This window comes from Gopherus evgoodei, chromosome 9 (assembly GCF_007399415.2).
Source record: "Gopherus evgoodei ecotype Sinaloan lineage chromosome 9, rGopEvg1_v1.p, whole genome shotgun sequence".
NCBI lineage: Eukaryota > Metazoa > Chordata > Testudines > Testudinidae > Gopherus > Gopherus evgoodei.
Genome location: NC_044330.1, coordinates 2,704,618 through 2,725,663, shown reverse-complemented (window position 1 = coordinate 2,725,663; position 21,046 = coordinate 2,704,618). Strand labels below are relative to the sequence as shown.

At 45.5% G+C, this 21,046-nt stretch overlaps 1 protein-coding gene across 1 annotated transcript in view; it reads left to right on the top strand.

Moving 5' to 3' along the window:
• The first annotated feature begins 207 nt into the window (after nucleotides 1–207).
• LOC115657585 (IgGFc-binding protein-like) overlaps nucleotides 208–21,046 on the top strand; it is a 168,552-nt gene continuing 147,713 nt past the window's right edge. The window contains exon 1 of the mRNA XM_030575626.1: nucleotides 208–474. Coding sequence (XP_030431486.1) covers nucleotides 208–474 — 267 coding nt within the window. The remainder of the gene's footprint in view (nucleotides 475–21,046) is intronic.

Below are 21,046 nucleotides of genomic sequence, written 5' to 3'. Positions count from 1 at the left end.
AAAATTCCCTTTCCTGGTTGCCTGGTTTGGTGAAAACACCTAGCAGCTCTCCACTGCTGAGTGCAGCTGCCCAGCTGATGATGCTGACTACACGCAGCAGACACAGGAGGTGGTGGATCTCCTGAGTCTGTGAGGAGGAGAGGCTGTGCAGGCACACATTTGATCCATCCATAGAAACGTGGATGTCCACGAGCAGATTGCTGGAGGATGCACAAGAAGGTCTACAACAGGGACCAGCAGCAGTGCCGTGTCAAAGTCAAGGAGCTGCAGCAGGCGGGCTGGGGGGCCAACAATCAATCCAGTGCTGATCCACAACCCTGCCACTCTTACAAACAGTCACAAGCTATCCTCAATGGAGAGGCACCCCCTCCCAAAAGCACCATGGATATTTCCGAGGAGCCTGAGTCACAGATTGCTGCCATGAACAGCGACGATGAGGAGGTGGATGAGCAAGAGGAGGAGTATGGGGGACAGGTGACTGGGGGATCTGGGTGTGCAGTGACCCCGGACATTTTTTAGACTGAAGGAACCGGGGTGGCTCTAGACATTTTGCCGCGCCAAGCATGGCAGCATGCCGCAGGGGGCACTCTGCCGGTCGTGGGGAGTGCGGCAGGCGGCTCTGATGGACCTCCCGCAGGCGTGCCTGTGGAGGGCTCCACTGGTCCCATGGCTCGCTGGTCCCCCGTGAATTGGTGGACCTCCCGCAAGTGTGCGTGCAGGAGGTCCACCGGAGCCACAGGACCAGCGGACCCTCCACAGGCACGCCTGCGGGAGGTCCACCAGAGCCACCTGCCGCCCTCCCGGCGACCGACAGAGCACCCCCCTCCCCGTGGCATGCCACTCCAAGCACGCACTTGGCATGCTGGGGCCTGGAGCCGCCCCTGGAAGGAACAGAAGTTTGACACCGTGTAGAGTCAAGCATGAGGGTTTATTACACACAGCGCTGGCGGAGGGTCACTTTGCTTATTAGGCTCAGTGAGACACTGCTAAACCATTGATTACAATAGATTATATAGGGTGCCAATGGGTGGAGAGAAGCGATGGGGTGGGAGTTCCCGAGCCCCTGAATAGGTTCTAGCAGCAAGACAAAATTAGCTCAATAAGCCAATAGTCTAAAAGATTACATAATGGCTCCGCCCATAGCTCAGGTAAACATGTTTGCTAATACACAGGTGTTATCTCTCAAAATTCTCTTCTTGCAATGTATAAGTGAAATCCTGATGTCAGGTCCATAGGAATGACCATGGCTCTTTCCAGACAGATTGGCCCACAGGTCCATTCCTGGAGGGTCTTAAAGCAAAAAGAACAGTAAACAGTAATGACAATCGTGTATGGTTTACCAATGTGTTCCTGCGAACTAGGATTGGCATAACTCAGGCTGTCATGTTAGGCCTCTCTCTGAACCCTGGTCGGCATTCGGGGAGTATGTACAGTTATCTTCTCCTGAACCAGGGAGCAGACTTTAAGGCCCTCTCGGTGAGTTATGTGCCTGGAACTCATGATAAGCCTCCCAGGTACTGCTCTCCACCTGGAGTTATACGGTCTCAGCTTATTTTATGTATAGTTGAACACACAATGTTGTTTCCTGCTTATCCCAGATTTTCTTTGGCCATGTATTGTCCATTGGTAACTAAGCCTCATGCTTCAGACCAGGCCGTGGAGTTTGGGCCTATGTGAAAGATTCTTAACAGAGACTCTGGTCAAGATCTTACATACATATTATTGGAATTTTGGCCCTTCATAGACTCCACCGCAGTCCAGCCAGTCCTGACAGTTGAACATGGGCAAGCCTGGTACAGGGGAAGCGACTTCTGGTAAGTATGCCGTTTCCTTGGGGGTTCCATACCTGGAATTTCTAAAGTAGCAGGATGCATCTTTTAATTTACTACTTTTTAATTTCTGCTAGAAGAGGTAGTGAAACAACCAAGAGAGGCAGAGTTGCTATTTGCTTTTCATTCCCCTCTAGAGTTCCACCGAAGCGGGCCTCATGGAGCAGTTTGTTTGTGTACACCGGGATGTCTTGTGAATCTTCTGTAGAGATCCTGATGAAACTTTCATGGAGGTACTCTGCAATCCTCTGCCAAAAGTTTCTGGGGAAGACCGCCTTATTTCTTCCTCTGAGGTAGGACACTTTCCCACATCACTCAGCAATTATTTCAGCAGGCACCATTGCAGTACACAGGCTAGCAGCATACAGGCCTGGGTGGCACCCAGATGCCAGCAGCAGCTGTGCTCTCTCTGCCTGTGTTACCTGGGGTTTTCTGGACCCAAAGCTCTGGTAACTAATGTGTTTTCCAGGCGGTGTCAAGACACAGATGAATGTGGACACAGCTCGTGTCTGATAAATGATTGGTGCACACAAGAGTCCTTTCACCCCAACATCCTTTTTTATTGAGTCTAAAACACATATCAAAACCTAGCAATAGTCTAGAACACCCCAGAATATAGTTACCCAAAATCTAAAGTGGTGCTGAGTGATTCAGCAGCTGGGTTCTGGTGGCCAATGTTTCTCCTAGCCACTGGGGAGTTTCATGTCAGTCTTCTACTTGTAAAACCCCTTTGGACTTCTCTCCCAAACTACTCCAGAAGACACACTCTAACTAAACTCGTTAAAGGTTTTCTCAAAGGCAATAACTCATAATGGCCTCGAATAGGCTAGCAATCTCCCTAGCAACAGTGACTAATAATTCCCTGGGTTGTCCTTATTTTCTTTTGTATAGATGGGCACTATATTTGCCCTTTTCCAGTCCTCTCGAATCTCTCCCATCTTCCATTGCTTCTCAAAGATAATCGCTAGTGGCTCAGATATCTCCACAGTCAGCTCCTTGAGTATTCTAGGATGCATTTCATCAGGCCCTGGTGACTTGAAGACATCTAATTTGTCCAAGTAATTATTAACTTGTTCTTTCTCTATTTTAGCCTCTTCTGATCCTACCTCATTTTCACTGGCATTCACTATGTTAGACATCCAATCACCACCAACCTTCTTGATGAAAACCTAAACAAAGAAAGCAGCAAAGAATCCTGTGGCACCTTATAGACTAACAGACGTTTTGGAGCATGAGCTTTCGTGGGTGAATACCCACTTCCTCAGATGCATGTAATGGAAATATCCAGGGGCAGGTATATATATGTGTGCTAGCAAGCAAGCTAGAGATAACGAGGTCAGTTCAATCAGGGAGGATGAGGCCCTGTTCTAGCAGTTGAGGTGTGAAAACCAAGAGAGGAGAAACTGGTTCTGTAATTGGCAAGCCATTCACAGTCTTTGAATGGCTTGCCAATTACAGAACCAGTTTCTCCTCTCTTGGTTTTCACACCTCAACTGCTAGAACAGGGCCTCATCCTCCCTGATTGAACTGACCTCGTTATCTCTAGCTTGCTTGCTAGCACACATATATATACCTGCCCCTGGATATTTCCATTACATGCATCTGAGGAAGTGGGTATTCACCCACGAAAGCTCATGCTCCAAAACGTCTGTTAGTCTATAAGGTGCCACAGGATTCTTTGCTGCTTTTACAGATCCAGACTAACACGGCTACCCTCTGATACTAAACAAAGAAGTAATTAAGTGCACCTGCCATTTCCACATTTTCTGTTATTATTTCGCACCCCCCCCATTGAGTAATGGGCCTACCCTGTCCTTGGTCTTCTCTTGCTTCTAATTATTTGTAGAATATTTTTTTGTTATCCTTTATGTCTCTAGCTAGTTTGATCTTGTTTTGTATCTTGTCCTTTCTAATTTTGTCCCTACAGACTTGTATTCATCCTTTGTAATTTGATCTACTTTCCACTTTTTGTAGGACTCTCTTTTGATTTTTAGATTTAACGTGAATTTTTGCCCCGTCTCTCTAAATGGAGACAAATACTCATGAAACCAGAAGGATGAGAGATTTGTTGATCTTTTAGTTATCTATCTATATGAGGAAAAAACTCTGTAGTGGGAATAAATGTCAGACTACAGAAACAATGCCTGAATCTCTCATTGCAGGAATATTGGAAGGATTGCTGGACACAAACAGAAATATGAGTTTCCACTTATTCATCGAATGGAATCTATTAGAAGTCATTATACACAGAGATAGGTCAGCTGAGGAGGAAACCAGGTACTCATGATGTTAGAAGAAAAATACTATCGTGATCAATTCTGGTTAGCCCCACCAACCAGGAAATAGAAAACCACCCCACCTGCCTCAGAATGCTTGCTTTTCTTGGCTCGAATCCAGCTTGTGAGTCAGAGGTCATTAGGGTTCTCTAGGGGAATTCCTGAGGAAGGTGTGGAGGAGACCTACAGCACTTAGCACGCTAAGGCAACATCCCATATTTGGGGTTTGAATTCTTTGTCATTTCATTTCTTCTTTATAGACACTCTTTCTGCAGGCAGGGATTGCTGGGCTACAGGAAAGTCACTATTGTAACAGAGATGACAATATCTCGCAATATCCTGGGCAAACCTCATGGAATTAAGTTCAACCTTATGGAATTATGTTTAGTACCTTTTAGGGTCCACTGTACTGCAATTACAAATGTTTGTGCGCTATTGTGGGATTGTATGGAAGTTCATTAGCAGGAAAGTAGGATTGACACAATCTCTGGGAGATGCTGGGAACTTCAAAGGCCTTTTTGGACAATAGATGTGAAGTGGATTTCCTAGGAGATACTTGGGGATGAGGGGAATGCAAATAACTCACTTTGAATCCATCTTTTGGAAACTACACCAGGGGAAAGAACCCCATTGTCTACTGATTACCTGCTCCTGTAAACTTCAGCTCAAAGGCCTCCAGTGTATAAAGGAGGGACAGAATCTTTCAGGAGTGTGTGAGTTCTGAGCTGAGCCTCTAATGAGCCCCCTTTCTGAGGTATGAAGGACTAATCACCATCACAGCCCCTGCTGAAACTGGGAGGGATCTCTGGCAAGCCTAGTAGCAGGTGGGTAGGTTCTTGTAATGTTTTTAATGCATTTTCTCCATAGTGCTGTTACTTTACAATAAAACAGGCTTGCCTAGGAAGAGCTGTGCGGTAACGTACAGCTGTTGGCAATTACACAGTGTGCCATCTCTGATGGGAGAAGTGAAGCAGATTTGTTTAGGCAGACTGGCTTTTGCTGGGAATAACACAGTGAAGAGGGGGAACTGTTTAACCTGTGAATACCCTGTTCAGAAGGGAGAGAGATGCAGGTCTTCACCCAGCACAGCTGACCACCAGGGGAGCCCTGGCTGTTCTGTAGAGGGAAGTACGGGGCAGTTGCCCTGGATTGTGATAAATGTTAGTTTATGGCTCTTACCTTTTCTGTTTATAGAACGTTAGCCTACCTCTGAGTAGGTACATAAATACAAGGTAAACACAAATTAAAAATTAACACAACAGTGACAAAAATAAACCCTGTATATCCCTGCAACCAGCTGCATTAATTCCCACCTTTGGACAGAAACTTAACTCAAAAGATGATCCATGTGCATGGCCCTGAAGATCAGTGGAATCTTGTACTGACAAGGGAACTGAATTCCAAGTTGGGGTCCCCTGGTGAGAACTCTCCTTCCCTGATGTTCAGATCTAGCTGGACCGGCCTGGCTTATCTCCACTGGGATGGTGCTTAGGCAGAGAGCCTGTTGATCTTTAAGGTACCATGGATCCAAACTATATGTCAGTTTTTCCAAATTAAAGACAATAATTCAAACTGCACTTGTCAATGCATTCTACAGGAATGCATAATACTCCAGCAGTCTGGCTTAGCCTATATCAGGAAGGAGCAGTCACAACCTTCTTTCCAGATACAGACTATGTGTGTGTCTGCTGAGATCAGGTTCCCCCTTGGCCAAAGTGTCATATAAATACACAGTAAGACATGATCCTTACCCCCTTGCAATCTAAACAGACAGGGGTGGTGGAAAGGAAGGATAATTAGCCCCACATTACTGATAGGGGACTGAGAGATTAAGTGACTTGCCTATTGTCATTCAGGTAGCCTGTGGCAGTCAGGACTTATACCCAGACCTCTTGCCTTGCAATCCAGTGCCTTAACCACAAGGCAATCCTTCCAGTGAGCCGTCAAGTGTGTTCATCATAGGCAAAAAGTATCGGTATTCTGGGAACTCCAATTAGGGCTGAGAACCTGCAGATCTGTTTATAAACAATTCATAGAAGTCCATATTACTCCACAGGGAAGAAAAATGTGCCCTGCCGGCAATACCCAGACTATAAAACCTTTCAGAGGTGTAATTCTGCTCTAATGATAGCCATAACAATTTGAAATGCTATAAAGGTCATCCAGGAATTCAGTGACAGCATTTCTTGCTCAATGTGATCCATTAACATTAAGACTCCTTTAAGTAACCTGCTGCAAATGGATGAACAAACTTGACCTCAGATCAAAAGTTATCTATCTTTTGAGCCAAAAGACCTTCAGGGTATTTCTGGAAACTTAAATTCTATAAAAACATAAGGAATTCCATACTGGGCCAGACCAATAGTCCATTTAGCCCAGTACCCTGTCTCTGCCAGAGGTCAATGCCAGAGATTCATGGGAAGTGTACAAAACAGGGCAGCTGGAGTGATCCACCCCAGTCTTCCCCACCTGTCTTCTGGCAGTCAGAGCTTTACGGTCACCCCGAGCATGAGGTTGCATTCCTGACCATCTTGGCTAATTGCGATCACTAATGGACCTATCTTCCATGAACTTATCCAGTTCATTTTTTAATCCTTTTTGTGTGGAAGTACTTCCTCTTGCTTGTATTAAACCTGCTGCCTATTAATTTTATCAGGTGACATCTGTTTTTTTTTAATGGTGGGAAAAGGTAAACAACACTTTCTTTCCCCACATTATTTGTGACTTTATAGAATTCTATCATAACCCCCGTTAGCTGTCTCTTTTCTAAGCCAAATAGCCCTAATCTTTTTAGTCTCTCCTACTGTGGAAGCCATTCCAGATCCTTGATCATCTTTGTTGCCCTTCTCTGAGCCTCTTCCCATTCCACTATATCCTTTTGAGATGGAGCAAACAGAACTGGACAACTTTTGAAGTGTGGGTGCACCCTGGATTTCTATAGTGGCATTATGATATTCTCTGTTTTATCATCTGTCCCTTTTTTAATAGTTCATAACATTTTGTTAGCACAGCAGTTCTCCCCATGAATTGTTTCAGGGGGTCCATGAAGCCGGGTCGCTCAGAGCCCTGACCTCCAGCCCCCAGCAGCTGAAGCATGGAGCCCCAAGCCCTGGCACCCCAAACCCTAGCTGAAGCTCCTTGCGGGGTGGAAGCCCCCAGCCCCAGCAGAAGCTGACCCATGGGACAGAAGCCCTGAGTCCCCCGCTGTCATGGTATAACCCCCCACTCTAAACCTTAGCGTCCAAAAGATGGGGTACCAGCATGAATTCCTCTAAGCTGTTACCAGCTTAGTACTTGTAGCGCTGCCACCAACCAGGAATTCCAGTGCCTGGTAAACTCTGGTCCCCCCAAAACCTTGCCCAGGGACCCCCAAGACCCAGACCCTCTGGATCTTAACACAAGGAAAGTAAACCCTTTCCCTCACCATTGCCTCTCCCAGGCTTCCCCTCCCTGGGTTACCCTGGAAGATCACTGTGATTCAAACTCCTTGAATCTTAAAACAGAGAGGAAAATCCACCTTCCCCCCTCCTTCTTTCTCCCCCTCCCAGACTCTCCCTGAGAGAGAAAGCAATCCTAACACACAGAGAAAATTAATCTCTCTCTCCCTCTTCCCTCCTTTCTCCCCACCAATTCCATGGTGGATCCAGACCCAGTCCCCTGGGGTCTCACCAGAATAAAAAAAAACACAAATCAGGTTCTTAAACAAGAAAAGCTTTTAATTAAAGAGGGAAAAACAGTAAAAATGATCTTTGTACATTTAAGATGGAAGAGGTACAGGGTCTTTCAGCTATAGACACTGGGAATACCCTCCCAGCCTAAGTATACAAGTACAAATTAAAATCCTTTCAGCAAAATACAAATTTGAACTCCTTCCAGCCAAATACACATTTGCAAATAAAGAAAACAAACATAAGCCTAACTCGCCTTATCACCTAGTACTCACTATTCTGAGTACATAAGAGCCTGTATCAGAGAGATTGGAGAGAAACCTGGTTGCACATCTGGTCACTCTCAGAACCCAGAGAGAACAACCATCAAACACAAACAGCTCACACAAAAACTTCCCTCCCTCAAGATTTGAAAGTATCCTGTCCCCTGATTGGTCTTCTGGTCAGGTGGCAGCCAGGCTCACTGATCTTGTTAACCCTTTACAGGCAAAGAGATATGAAATACTTCTGTTCTATTAACTCTTATCTGTTTATGACAGCCTCCTTGTGGGGCAAAAGCCTTGAGTCCTCCCAGTCCCATGGGGCAGAAATCCCACCCCATGCAGCTGAGTCTAGAGCCTCCACTTCCTGCGCTGGGCTGTGGAGTTGTTGTGGCATGTTGTGGGAGGGCCTGCAAAAGAAAAAGGTTGAGAACTTCGAGTTAGCCTATTTTACTGCTGTTATAGCATGTTGAGCTGTAGTTTTCAGAGAACTATCCACAGTGACATCAAGATCTCTTTCTTGGGTGGTAACAGCTCATTTAGAACCCATCATTTTATGTCTGTAGTAGGGTTATTTTTTCCAATGCACATTACTTGGCACATCTCAATGTTGAATTTCACCTTCCATGTTGTTGCCTAGTCACCAAGTTTTGTGTAATCCCTCTCTAACACTTCTCGGTCAGCTTTGGACTTAACTCTCTTGAGTAATTTTGTATTATCTGAAAACTTTGCTACTTCCTTGTTCACTCCCTTTTCCAGATCATAATGAATATGTTGAACAGCTCAGGTCCAAGTCCAGATCATTGGGGAACCCTGTGATTTACCTCTCCACTGTGGAAACTGACCATTTATTCCTACCCTTTGTTTCTTATCTTTTAGCCAGTTCCTGCTATATGAGGGAACCTTCCCTGTTAGCTCATGATTGCTTAGTTTCCTTAAGACCCTTTGGTGAGGGACCTTGTCAAAGGCTTATGGAAAATTCTAGTATATTACACTGTGTGATGGGGCAAGGCCAAATGGCTACAGTAAAGTATTGAGGAACAGGTATGTTAACCCCAGGCTAACCAAATCCTTAGTACCGTGGTAACCAAATGGCAGTTGCTCCAGGTTAATCAAGGCACCTGGGGCCAGTGAAGATCTTTCTAGAAGGCAGTGGAGAGATCTACTTTGATTAGAACACCTGCAGCCAATCCAGGCAGGCTAATCAGGGCACCTGGGTTTAAAACGGAGCTCACTCCAGTCAGGCAGGGAGGAGCCGGAGGAGAAGGAGCGTGCGTGAGGAGCTGGGAGCAAGAGGCACAAGGAGCTGAGAGTGAGAGGGCATGCTGCTGTAGGATTGAGGAATGATCAGACAAACAAGCATTATCAGACACCAGGACGAAGGTCCTGTGGTGAGGATAAAGAAGGTGTTTGGAGGAGGCCATGGGGAAGTAGCCCAGGGAGTTGTAGCTGTCATGCAGCTGTTACAGGAGGCACTATAGACACCTGCGATCCACAGGGCCCTGGGCTGGAACCTGGAATAGAGGGTGGGCCCGGGTTTCCCCAAACCTCGCAACTTCTGATCAGACACAGGAGGAGTTGACCCAGACTGTGGGTTCCACCAGAGGGGAAGATCATTGAGGTGAGCAAATCCGCTAATAAGCGCAGGACCCACCAAGGTAGAGGAGGAACTTTGTCACAACTGATTACATTACCCTTATCCATCTGCTTGTTGACCACTTCAAAGAATTCTACTAGACTGATGAGGCATGAGTTCCCTTTACCAAAACTGTTGACTCTTCCCCAATAAATTGTGTTTATCTGTTTGTTACTGTAGTTATATACCCTCTTTCATCCAGAAGTGTCTCAAAGCACTTCAGACATCTATGTCTCCTTCACATTACGTATAAGTTATGACCATGTTTTTCAAGAAGAAGCCACAGTGTAGACCCCTTGAAGGGGTCTGATTTTCATATAGTGCTGAATACCTGTCATCTGAAAAGTAGGTCGCCTTAAGATGTGTTCAGCTGGGCACCTAAAACCTCTGGTCACTTTTGAAATCTTGGCCAGTGTGTTTTATTTATATATCTACAGCTACATAAAGTTATACCTATATGTCTCTATCTAAGCCTGAAGACCTATAAAGATCACAAACCCAGGCAGTACAACCCTGAGACTGGGTGGACTAACTTTCTGGGTAACAAGTGTTTACCTTTTCCAACTTTTATGTTTCTATAACTTTATTATTTCAAACTGTATTTTAATAAACTGCTTTCCTCAAGGACTTATACTACCTCAGAGCATGATCCAATAGCGAATGTGGCCTTCACAGCAGAGTCCATTTTTAAACAAACTGATACTGAACACAGGAAATTACACACAAGAAACTACATTACATTAAAAGATTATTAAGGTTACAAACTCAAGCACTCAGAAATTTAAAAAATGCCAGAATTGACTGCCTGTTCAAACTTGACTTGTCCCCCTTGTGGGTACATATTATGATAGTCTTTATATGATCACATACTATTTTTTCTAAAGCATTTCAATATGTAATCATTCTCATGGCTCTTCTCTGAACCTCTCCAGTTTTTGAACTTCCTTCTTGAAGTGTGGGCACCAATACTAGAGACAGTGTTCCAGCAGCAGTCACACCAGTGCTAAATACAGATGTAATAGAACCTCCCTACTCCTACTCATCTTTCCCCTGTTTATATAGACACAAAGATCACAATAGCCCTTTTAGCAACAGTACTGTACTGGAAGCTCATGTTCAGCTGATTATCCACAACTTCCATAATAACCACCATGTCTTTACAGTCACTGCTTCTCAGGAGAGAGTCCCCCATCCTGTAAGCGTGGCCTAAATTCTTTGTTTTTAGCTGTATGACTTTACATCTGGCCACATCAAAATACGTATTATTATTCTGTCTAGCTTACCAAGCGATCCAGTTCACTCAGCATCAGTTACGTGTCCTCTTCGTTATTTACCAGTCCCTCGTATCCTAGTGTCATTGGCAAACTTCATCAGGGATGATTTTATGTTTTCTTCCAGGTCATTATAATGTTAAATAGTGTAGGGCCAAGAACTGATCCCTTCGGGATGCCAGTAGAACCACACCTGCTCGATGACTATTCCCTATTTACAATTTCATTTAGAGATCTGTCAAGTTAGTTATAGAACTTATAATACAGAAACTCTTAAGCAATGAAGATCTGTTTTTTCAGGCAAAATCTTCTTAACAGGGAAGTTAACTAGTTTTAGACTGTACACATTACAGGGCAGGGGCTGTGCCTTCATGTGTATTTTGAATGAATCACCTTTTGGATGCTCCCTCAATTTAAATCCACAAATAAATGGTCATACAAAGAAGAACTAGGAGACAGAAATACAGAAAACGTCATATATACAGAATTGTCTTTAGCTGTATTAACACACACATTGTTTGCTTGCACCCAGCTTACTAAGCAACCCAGGTTGCATTCTATCAACAACCTGTCCTTTCCATTATTTACCACTCCCCCAAGTTTTGTGTCATAAACAAACTGTCAGCAACTTCATGTTTTCTTCCAGGTCATTGATAAAAATGTTATAGTGCAGAACCAAGAACCATTCCTTGTGGAACCTCACTGGAGAGACACCTGGCCTGATGTCTCCTGCAGGAGCAAGCTGGCCAGCCAGTAGCTTTTACCCCAGCTGAGTTGCTTGTTGGTCTTTTCTCACCACCTGTAAGGCAACTCATGAGTCATAGCTGGGGCTACACCCAATTCCCATAAGAGGTTGGCTCAGTCCTCCCGAACTCCTTCCCCTCAAGCCTGTAACATGTAGCTAATAGCTTTCTGCTTTTGTGGGGCATTGGAAGGACATGCTGTCTGTTTTAGTGGGTGCTTCAAGGGAAGTAAATTGGCCATGAGGGCACTCTCCATCTCAGGAACAGGACCACTGTTTGCCATTGGAAATAAATGCTTGTAGGGTGCTTTGAAAATACAGGAAGAGATAACCTGCTGTTAAGATACAGGAAGAAGAGTAGGGAGATCTGGGCTTTTTTTCCAGCCATGTTCTTGTGTGTGACCTTCCTTAGTCTCATTGTTCTCATTTGTCAAATTTAGATGACTGTGCTTTTTAGACCATACAAGTATGCTTGCAAATGGCTTTGAGATCCGTGGATGTACAGCCATAGTATAATGTTCTGCCATATATAATGGCCAGATCATCAGCTGGTGTAAATTGTAACTCCACTACAGACAATGGAACTAGGGCAACTTACACTAGCTGAGCACCCGAACCTTAAGTGCTAATAGTAATATTTAGCTGTTTATTGTAAGCTGCAAAATTTTAAATTGAGATTTTAAAGAACCACATTGCTTGGCTTTCTTTTTCTCTTGATGCTTTAGCATCATCCAGTGTAAGAACTTGGGCTATAGTGAAAGCTCTTTTTCTCAATTGCAATCTTCACTGATCACCACTGTTGGTGAAGGGTGATGCTGGTTTTAAATAATACTGTTTCTTGTAAATGACCTCCAGGAACATTTCCTCTCTCATCATGGACATATTTTTAGTCATCCTTCTATGTGAAAGTACCTTAGTCCTTAAAGTCAAAGGGAGTTTTATCAGAAGCTACAGAATTTTCAGCAGACCCAGAATAAAGCATGAAATATTTGAGGAATACGCTAGCAAGACTTCAGGGAATTCTCAGTAAAAACTAAGGCAGCATTGGAGACCACAAGCCCTGCATCCATAGGCTTCCCATTGAAAGCAACAGGAGTTTCATCAAGGGAGGGTTTTCATGGTCCCATGTTTGCAGCCTGCTTTGCCTACAGAGCTAAAAATCAAAGAACTTTCTCCGCCTCCCTTGCCCACAATTTACTCAGATACTCCTGTAGTGCTGCTGACTACTTCTTTTATCTTGTGAAATTTGGTGGTTTTTATAAGCCCCAGCTCCTGGAGTTAAGTGAATATCTGAGAATCTGAGTCAATAATTTTTGCTTTTTAAGAAAAAAAGTTTCTACCTCATGGTTGTGGAGAAAAGAACTTGAAAAATGTGGCCTGACTGTACGCTAATGTCTCAAAAACCGAACAGAAAAAGAATGCCCACACATTAAATAAATGTTATGATTGCTAAGCCACTCATGATTTCTGAGGCCTGACTCATGATTTTTCATTGTTTGAAGCTCATGGGACTGATGTACTTTGTACCATCCAGGCAAGCCTCTTGTCTGATTTTGGCTTGTCAAAGGAAAGATTGTCTTCTCTCCTCTAATTCTCATGCTGTAACCAGGGGTCAAACTATGCTGTTACATGCTGGCACAGAGTACAGAGTTGGGAATAATTTGTATATTCAGTATCAAAAAACTACATTAATGCAGCATTAAGATTTCTTGATAGTATGTTGCCCCTTTGAGCTTTGCTCAATTCAGTGTTCTGCAAGTGTCTGAAAACCAGAAAATGCACAGTTAACATTGCCCCTGCAACCTTAACTCTTCCCCCATTAAGCAATGCCCAAATATGTCCTGTTGACACACCTATCTTTAGTCTGCCAACACAACAGTTGCTGAAATATACAAGCTTTTTGCCTCCTGTTTCAACTCATTCACTCTCACCATTGATTTCAACATTTACTAGAGGAAAAAAAGGAAAATGTTGCCCATGCTACCTTCATTCTGTTCCCCAGGACATTAGCCAATGATAATTATTTGCACACTCTCCAGGTGCAGTCAGGGTGTTGGGTGTAACTACACTTAATGGTACAGGCAGTTGAGCCTGCTTGATAAAGGGGTACGTTGGTATGAGAACGTGTGTGGATTACTTTGAGGTGTATGACAGAGCTGTGATGATATGAGATGTATGTTTTGCCCCTCTGATGTGCATGAGCAAAGAGAAGAGCTGCATGTGTACCTTCAGGATCCAGTATGAATCATTTCATTGGAAAATTGTGTGCGTTATGATCAGCAGGGCCCAGGGGTTCTATTACAAATGCATTGTCAGTAACGAGCTGGGATATGAGAGCAGTCTAAGCACTTATTATCTGCATGCACACCAAGTAAAGGGAGTGCGGTCGGTGTCAGCTGTAGCTATACTGAATGGTGGAGGTGGTAGTGCACTCTGCTTGGTAGAGGCGTTTGAGATCTGTGGGTTACTTTGAGGAGTGTGACAAAGCTGTGATTGTGGTATGAGGAGATGTATGTTTTGCACCTTTAATGGATCTGAGGAAAGGGAAGAGGTGCACATGTAGCATCATGATGCAGTATGCATCATTTCTGTGCACAATTGTCTAGGTCAGGGGTTCTCAAGCTTTTTCCTTCTGAGCTCCCTCCAACATGCTATACAAACTCGATGGGCACCTGTGCCACCACAACTGGTTTTCTGCATAGAAAAGCCAGGGCTGGCATTAGGGGGTAGCAAGCAGGGCAATTGCCTGGGGCCCCAAACCACAGGGGGCCTCACAAAGCTAAGTTGCTCAGGCTTTGGATTCAGCTCCAGGTGGCAGGGCCCTGAGTTTCAACCCTGCTGTCAAGATTTTTTCCTCCCATTTTGAACTTTAGCGTCCAAAAAGTAGGGACCTGCATGGACCCTTCTAAGCTTAATTCTTAGCTTAGATCTGATAATGCTGCCACCAGCCAAGATATAGTGTTTGGCACACTTTCTCTTCCTCCAGAACCCTTCCCTGGGGAACCCAAGACCCAACCCCCTTGGGTCTTAGAACAAGGAGAAATAAACCATCCCCCCTCCTTTCCCCTCCCTGGGTTACCCTGAGAGGCTACACTGATCCAAACTCCTTGGATCTTAAAACAAAGAGGAATTAACCTTCCCCCCCCCTTTACCCCCACCAATCCCTGGTGAGTTCAGACCCAATCCCCTGGGTCTTAAAACAAGGGGGGGAAAATCAATCAGGTTCTTAAAAGATAAAGCTTTTAATTAAAGAAAGAAAAAGTAAAAATTTATCTCTGTAAAATCAGGATGGTAAAATGCTTACAGGGTATTCAGATTCATATAGACTAGAGGCCCCCCCCCCCACTTGAGATTCAAAGTTACAGCAAACAGAGGTAAAAATCCTTCCAGCAAAATACATATTTACAAGTTAAGAAAACAAACATAAGACTAATCCGCCTTTCCTGACTAGTACTTACTATTTTGAAACATGAGAGACTGATTCAGAAATATTGGAGAAAATCTGGGTGCACGTCTGGTCCCTCTTAGCCCCAAGAGTGAACAACGAACAAAACAAACAGCACAACAAAGACTTCCCTCCACCAAGATTTGAAAGTATCTTGTCCCCCGACTGGTCCTCTGGTCAGGTGTCAACCAGGTTCACTGAGCTTCTTAACCCTTTACAGGTAAAAGAGACATTAACCCTTAACTATCTGTTTATGACACCTGCACAGCAGAGTTTTGGCTTTCTGCCCTGGGCCTCAGTGAGTCTAACACTGGCCATGCTTGGTGGACCCTCTGAAACCTGCTCACAGCCCCCCAGGGGATTGAGAACCGCTAGTAGGTTATAACAGCAAAGAGTCCTGTGGCACCTTATAGACTAACAGACATGTCGGAGCATGAGCTTTTGTGGGTGAATACCCACTTCGTCGGATGGTTATGTCAGTAGCAGGGAACCTTTTTATTACAAAGGATGCTGTCAGCAGTGAGGTGGAATAGGAGAGGATTCTAATGCTTCAGTGATGGATAAGTGGAAGTGTAGGTTGAGATGGCAGCTTGTGAGAAAGGGTACGGGAGTTGTAAGAGGCCATGAAGGGGTTCTTCTATTGTCCAGGTCTCATGTTCTTTCTGGGGAGCCGGCTAAGTGTGTGAATGTACACCAGGACCTGGAATGAATCTTGTACTACCAAGTGCGAGTATATGTTTGTGTACATTGAGGCTTTGCCCAAAGAGGGCAGAGGGAAGGTGGCATGAGCAAACTCCTTTTTTACTTTTAGTCCTTTAACAGTGTTTGATGGAATCCTGTGGCTGAGAGAGAATTGGTTGTAAGAGGAGGTGAAGAGCTTGTACATTTCAGCAACTGTCAGGTTGGTCCAGTGAAGGTGTGAGAGAGATGGGGGTATACAAACCCCAGCCTGCACTGGAAGGGGTTAGAGGACAGTGCTGGCCCCCGATAGCCCTGCAGGGCATGTGCCAACTGGAGACAGATTGAAAATAAGGAAGCAACCCAGCTCAGAAGAGGAGGAAGGCAGGCCTACCCTGCAGGCTCCTGCCGAAGGCACCAGAGCAGTCTCCCTGAGGGACCACAACTATCTACTGAGCCTGCAGAAGGCTGATGGTTTGGTTCCTTTTTCCTGTTACCTTTCCCTGGGAGCAGAAGCTGAGAGGGGAAAGTGGCAGTACGAAGTGACCCAGCGAGGGTAACTCAGAGCCCCCTTGGAGGTCGAACACTATTGCCCCTATGAGAGCCCCGGGTTGGAGCCTGTGTGCCTATGTTCTCTCCATCCCAGCCCCGTGCCGATAGCTGGTTCCGCAGATCTCGATAGCACTCCCCAGAAAGACCGCAGGCTTGGGTCAGTAGTGAATTGCTTGGTCAGGCTTATTGTCGATGAAGTATGGTCCTAGCACCCTGGCTCCATGGTTACAGGAACGCTAGCACACGTATGCCCACAACAATGGGCCAGCTCAGTCAGCAGCTGGAGTCTCTGCTGCTCCCTCGGCTGGACAGAGGTGCCCCTCCTATGACTGCTCCTTCCATACATTGTATCAAACAACTTAGGTATTATATTCCTGACATCATTAGTCACCAACCCTACACCTTGTGTCTGCTGGTTCAAACAAAACATCCCTATTCATTATTCTTGCAGGGTTGGTCTCTTCCTGCACCTTCTCTAGAAATGTGTTTACATGAATGCCTAATACCTCTTAGGTGTGCCTGTGTTTTAGCAACACTAGCCATACCTTTTCCAAGGTCACGTACCTGACAGTGAACTTGTAAGCAAGTGTTTGCTTAATGACAGGGCCTGACTTTTGCTCATAGCATGGCCTGGCTTTTCTGGCTGTGGTTCAGGACTCAGATCCAGGGCTCCAGGTTCTCTCTATTACACCTCCTAGTGGTGGAGGCTAACCACCAGGCTACCCAGCCCACCAGATAACTTAATACAGTGTTAATGGGGCATGCAGGGATACTGATGAAAGATGGCATGGCAACCTTAACTATGTATTTCCTGATTTTCAGAAGTTGGAGTTTTGCTCAACTCAGTGTTCTGCAAGGGGATGACATACCATCAAGCAACCTTAATTCTGCATTAACAGATTTTTGTCAGTGAATTTCCTAGGTTTAAAAAAAAAAAGAAAAAGAAAAAGATATGGTAGAAGCAAGTAATCATTTAGGCAGCAGTACATATCGCTTACTGTATATGAATACTGAGCCAGTCAGCCATCCCACCCATCACGTGCACCAGGCTTTGGCACCCCTCCCCAGCCATGCCCCTGACTTAATCACTGCATTCTCCCCCTCTAACCTGGCCCCTCCCGACTACCCTATTCAGTCCCTCCTGTCCTTTCTGCTACAAGCAGGAATGCATCTTTGTGAAGTCTTCACTCCCTGATATACAAACGTTTCTATTGCTGTTACTTCTCCCCTTCCTATAACCCCATTCACAACAGTGCCTGGAGTGGACAACTGCTGCAATGGAATGGTGCTCCTGCCCAGGTGTCAGAATGTTTGGAGGGTGCAGTTCTATAGAAACACAGAGCTATAGGGTTAGAAGGGACTGCAAGGGTCATCTAGTCAAATCCCCTGCCAAGATGCAGGACTTGTTATGTCTAAACCATCCAAGACAGATGACTATTCAGCCTTCTTTTGAAAACCTCCAGTGAAGAAGCTTTCAAGACTTCCCTAGACAGTTTGTTCTAGGGCTGGTGAGAGAAATCAGACAAAAAACTGACAGTTTTATGTTTGAGAGAAAAATCCTCTGGTCCCTGTCCAATAGATGTAACAGTGAGATGGCAGCGCTTGTAATGTTTCTGTGCTATACAGCACACATTTTCTAGTCAGCCATGAACACTCCAATTTCTATTTAATGTTCTTCCAACACTTACTAACTTTTATATTATCGCTGTAGCAATTATTCATACGCTCAGCTATAACCAGAGAAAACTATCAGAGCTCCTACACACAAACCTCTGATATTGTTCAAATCTGCTGTTATGTCATATGAGCAGAAAACCAGGAATAAATGCTCAGGTCATTTCCACCCAAGTGAATCCCACAATGTCCTGTAGATCATAAACTCTTAAGTCACTGGTTAGACATTGCAGTGAGGGGGAAACATGATGCCAATGTAAGTCACCTCTCCACCCAGCTCAGCCTGTAGTCAGCAATGCTCACATCACCGTGCACTCCTTGCTCTCCCACAAACTTCTGCAACCTCATGACCCAGGACTTTCCTACAATCCACACATTGGATCTGACAGAGTTGCCAAACCCTCATGCTACGTCTCTTTGGAAACACATAAATCTCTCCCTCCACCCCCACCCCCACTAGTAAAATACAGATTTTCCTCATACAAGCAATCCGAGACTGGTCTAACACATCCTCATTTCCCACCCCACTTGCATGCTTGCACGTACCATTTTACCACTGGATATAACAACTGTGATTAGAATGGCTGCTGACCATTCTGCTGTATTCACAGTAAACTTCCACATAGAATAAAGTACATTGTTATAACAAAGTGGATTGCTTGTTACAATCTGGTAATTAAATCTTTATTGCACAGGTGTACAGAGTCCACATGAGAGATGTCAGTGGCAGGGTGTTCACTAGGGCAGTTGTGTTGGCACGTTCCCTTGAGCAACCCACACAATCATAAAGGGGTTGCAGAGAATCCCTCACGTACACTTTACACACACGCTGTAATCCTTCCGGACTGCATAGCTACGCACATGAAGTGAATGTTTTCTTAAACACTGTTCATAATTTCAAGGCTGCCCAGAGGATTCCGGGGGCCTGGGGCCATCGGCGCAGGCGGCTCCGGTGGACCTCCCGCAGGCGTGCCTACAGAGGGTCTGCTGGTCCCACGGCTCCGGTGGAGTATCCGCAGCCATGCCTGCGGGAGGTCCACCGGAGCCGTGAGACTGGCAAGCGGCAGGGGGTCCCCTGCGCGGCGAAATGTCTAGAGCTGGCCCTGTTTGGCGGCGGGGGGCCCTTCCGTTCCGGGACCTGCCGCTGAAGTGCCCCGAAGACCTGTGGCGGGGGCCCCCCGCCAGCGAATTACCGCCGAAGAGTGGGCTGCACTTCGGCGGCAGGTCCCGCTTTGGCGGTAATATGATGGTGGGGGGTCCTTCCCCCCGGAGCAGAAGGACTCCCCCGCCAGCGAAGACCAGGAGCGGAAGAAGCTCCGGGGCCCTCAAAGACTTGGCAGGTGCCATATGCTACCCTGGGTAAAAACTGATTAACTGAAACCATTTTTGACCTACATCACACCAACAGTTTGATCTCCAGCTCTGTGCAAAAGAAACCCGCCTAGAAACTTTTTGAAATAAAAAAAGGCTAGTTATATCTCCAGAAGCTCTAGCTCAAATTAACCCAAGTTTGGGTGAGTGACCCACGTCTGCACTCCCATGAGGCACAGCAAACGTCAAGAAAATCTCCTCAAACACATGGATTTTAGAGCTCTTTGAAGCATTGTTCGTCAAACAGGAAGGCTAGTGGGATGATGGAGGGAAAGGGCTCCTCTACACACCCCTCTGCAGCATAGGAGGCTCAGAGAGGTCTAAAGGGGCCCATTCATCTCAATGAGATAGTCTCAGTTGAATGAGAGCCCCGCTGGAGATGATACAGCATGAAACAAGAGCTCTGAGAGATGTGAACTGCTCCAGTCCTATCAGGGTGGGTTTCCCTTCCCCTCCTGAGTGCTTTACAGCCTGTGATATGCATGAAGTACTCTGTTCTCAGCACCTACCCAAAGTGGCAGGACTTCTCTAGATTCTGGCTCACATGGGGAGAGGGGTCTAAGGAGGGGCCTCAGACCCTCCCAAAAAGGAAAGACCCCTAGAACCCAGCTTACAGGAGATTGGAGGGTACAACCAGGTAGATGGGCACAAGCCCCCAAGATCCTGGCACATATATGGGAAGCAGCAAGAGGGACTCTGACACCCCCGAAAGAGCCAGAGCCCTCCAGATCTGGGCACATATGATGGGAGAATGTGGGGCTGATAGGTGCATCTCCCCCTGTTCTCCTGACACTGATCCCCATGCCCCTCTTCCCACTGTCCCATTGCTGCCACACCACTATAATATGCTAATATAACTCCTCATCTGGACTAACGTGATTTCATTCCATTTTGGAAGCAAATAGCTATGCTAGTCAGTTTAGTTGTTTCACAGACCTTAAGCATGCAGACAGACAGACCAAAACAATAATTTTAAGTCTATGTCTGCACTGCACACTCCCTGTGGCAATATATAGAGTACATGTAGCTACATGTTACAATGAAAAGCAGGCTGCATCCACACTGCCATACGTAGTTACTTGTGTCGGTGAAAGGCTCTGGCAGCTAGGAAAGGCTTAGCAGTTGGGAGCTGCTTCCTATCTGAGAGATCCTTTCCACACTGCCAGAGCCTTTCACTGTGGTGGAAAAAGGCTCCAGCAGCTCGATGAGATGGGGAAAAAAGGAAGCAGCAGGACACTACATTGCTAACAATAGCTAGGCACTGCTTGGGCAAGTAGAGAACTATGTAGGATAAATGCCTGGGAATATGCCCACAGAATTCAAGCATGTTTCTACTCTATTTGTCCAAGCCCTGCCTCACTGCCTAAACTGCTACTTATACCCGTGCTAGGGAAGTATGCACAGTATGCACTGTACATACTGCCAGAACTAGTGTGCTGTGTCGATGCACCCAAAGACATTGGGATTGTACCCATTCATCTCAAAGAGGTATTAACGCAGCAGTCTAATGAGAGCATTTCACATGCATCTGATGAAGTGGCTGTAGCTCACGAAAGCTTATGCTGAAATAAATTTGTTAGTCTCTAAGGTGCCACAAGTACTCTGTTCTTTTTGCAGATACAGACTAACACAGCTGCTGCTCTG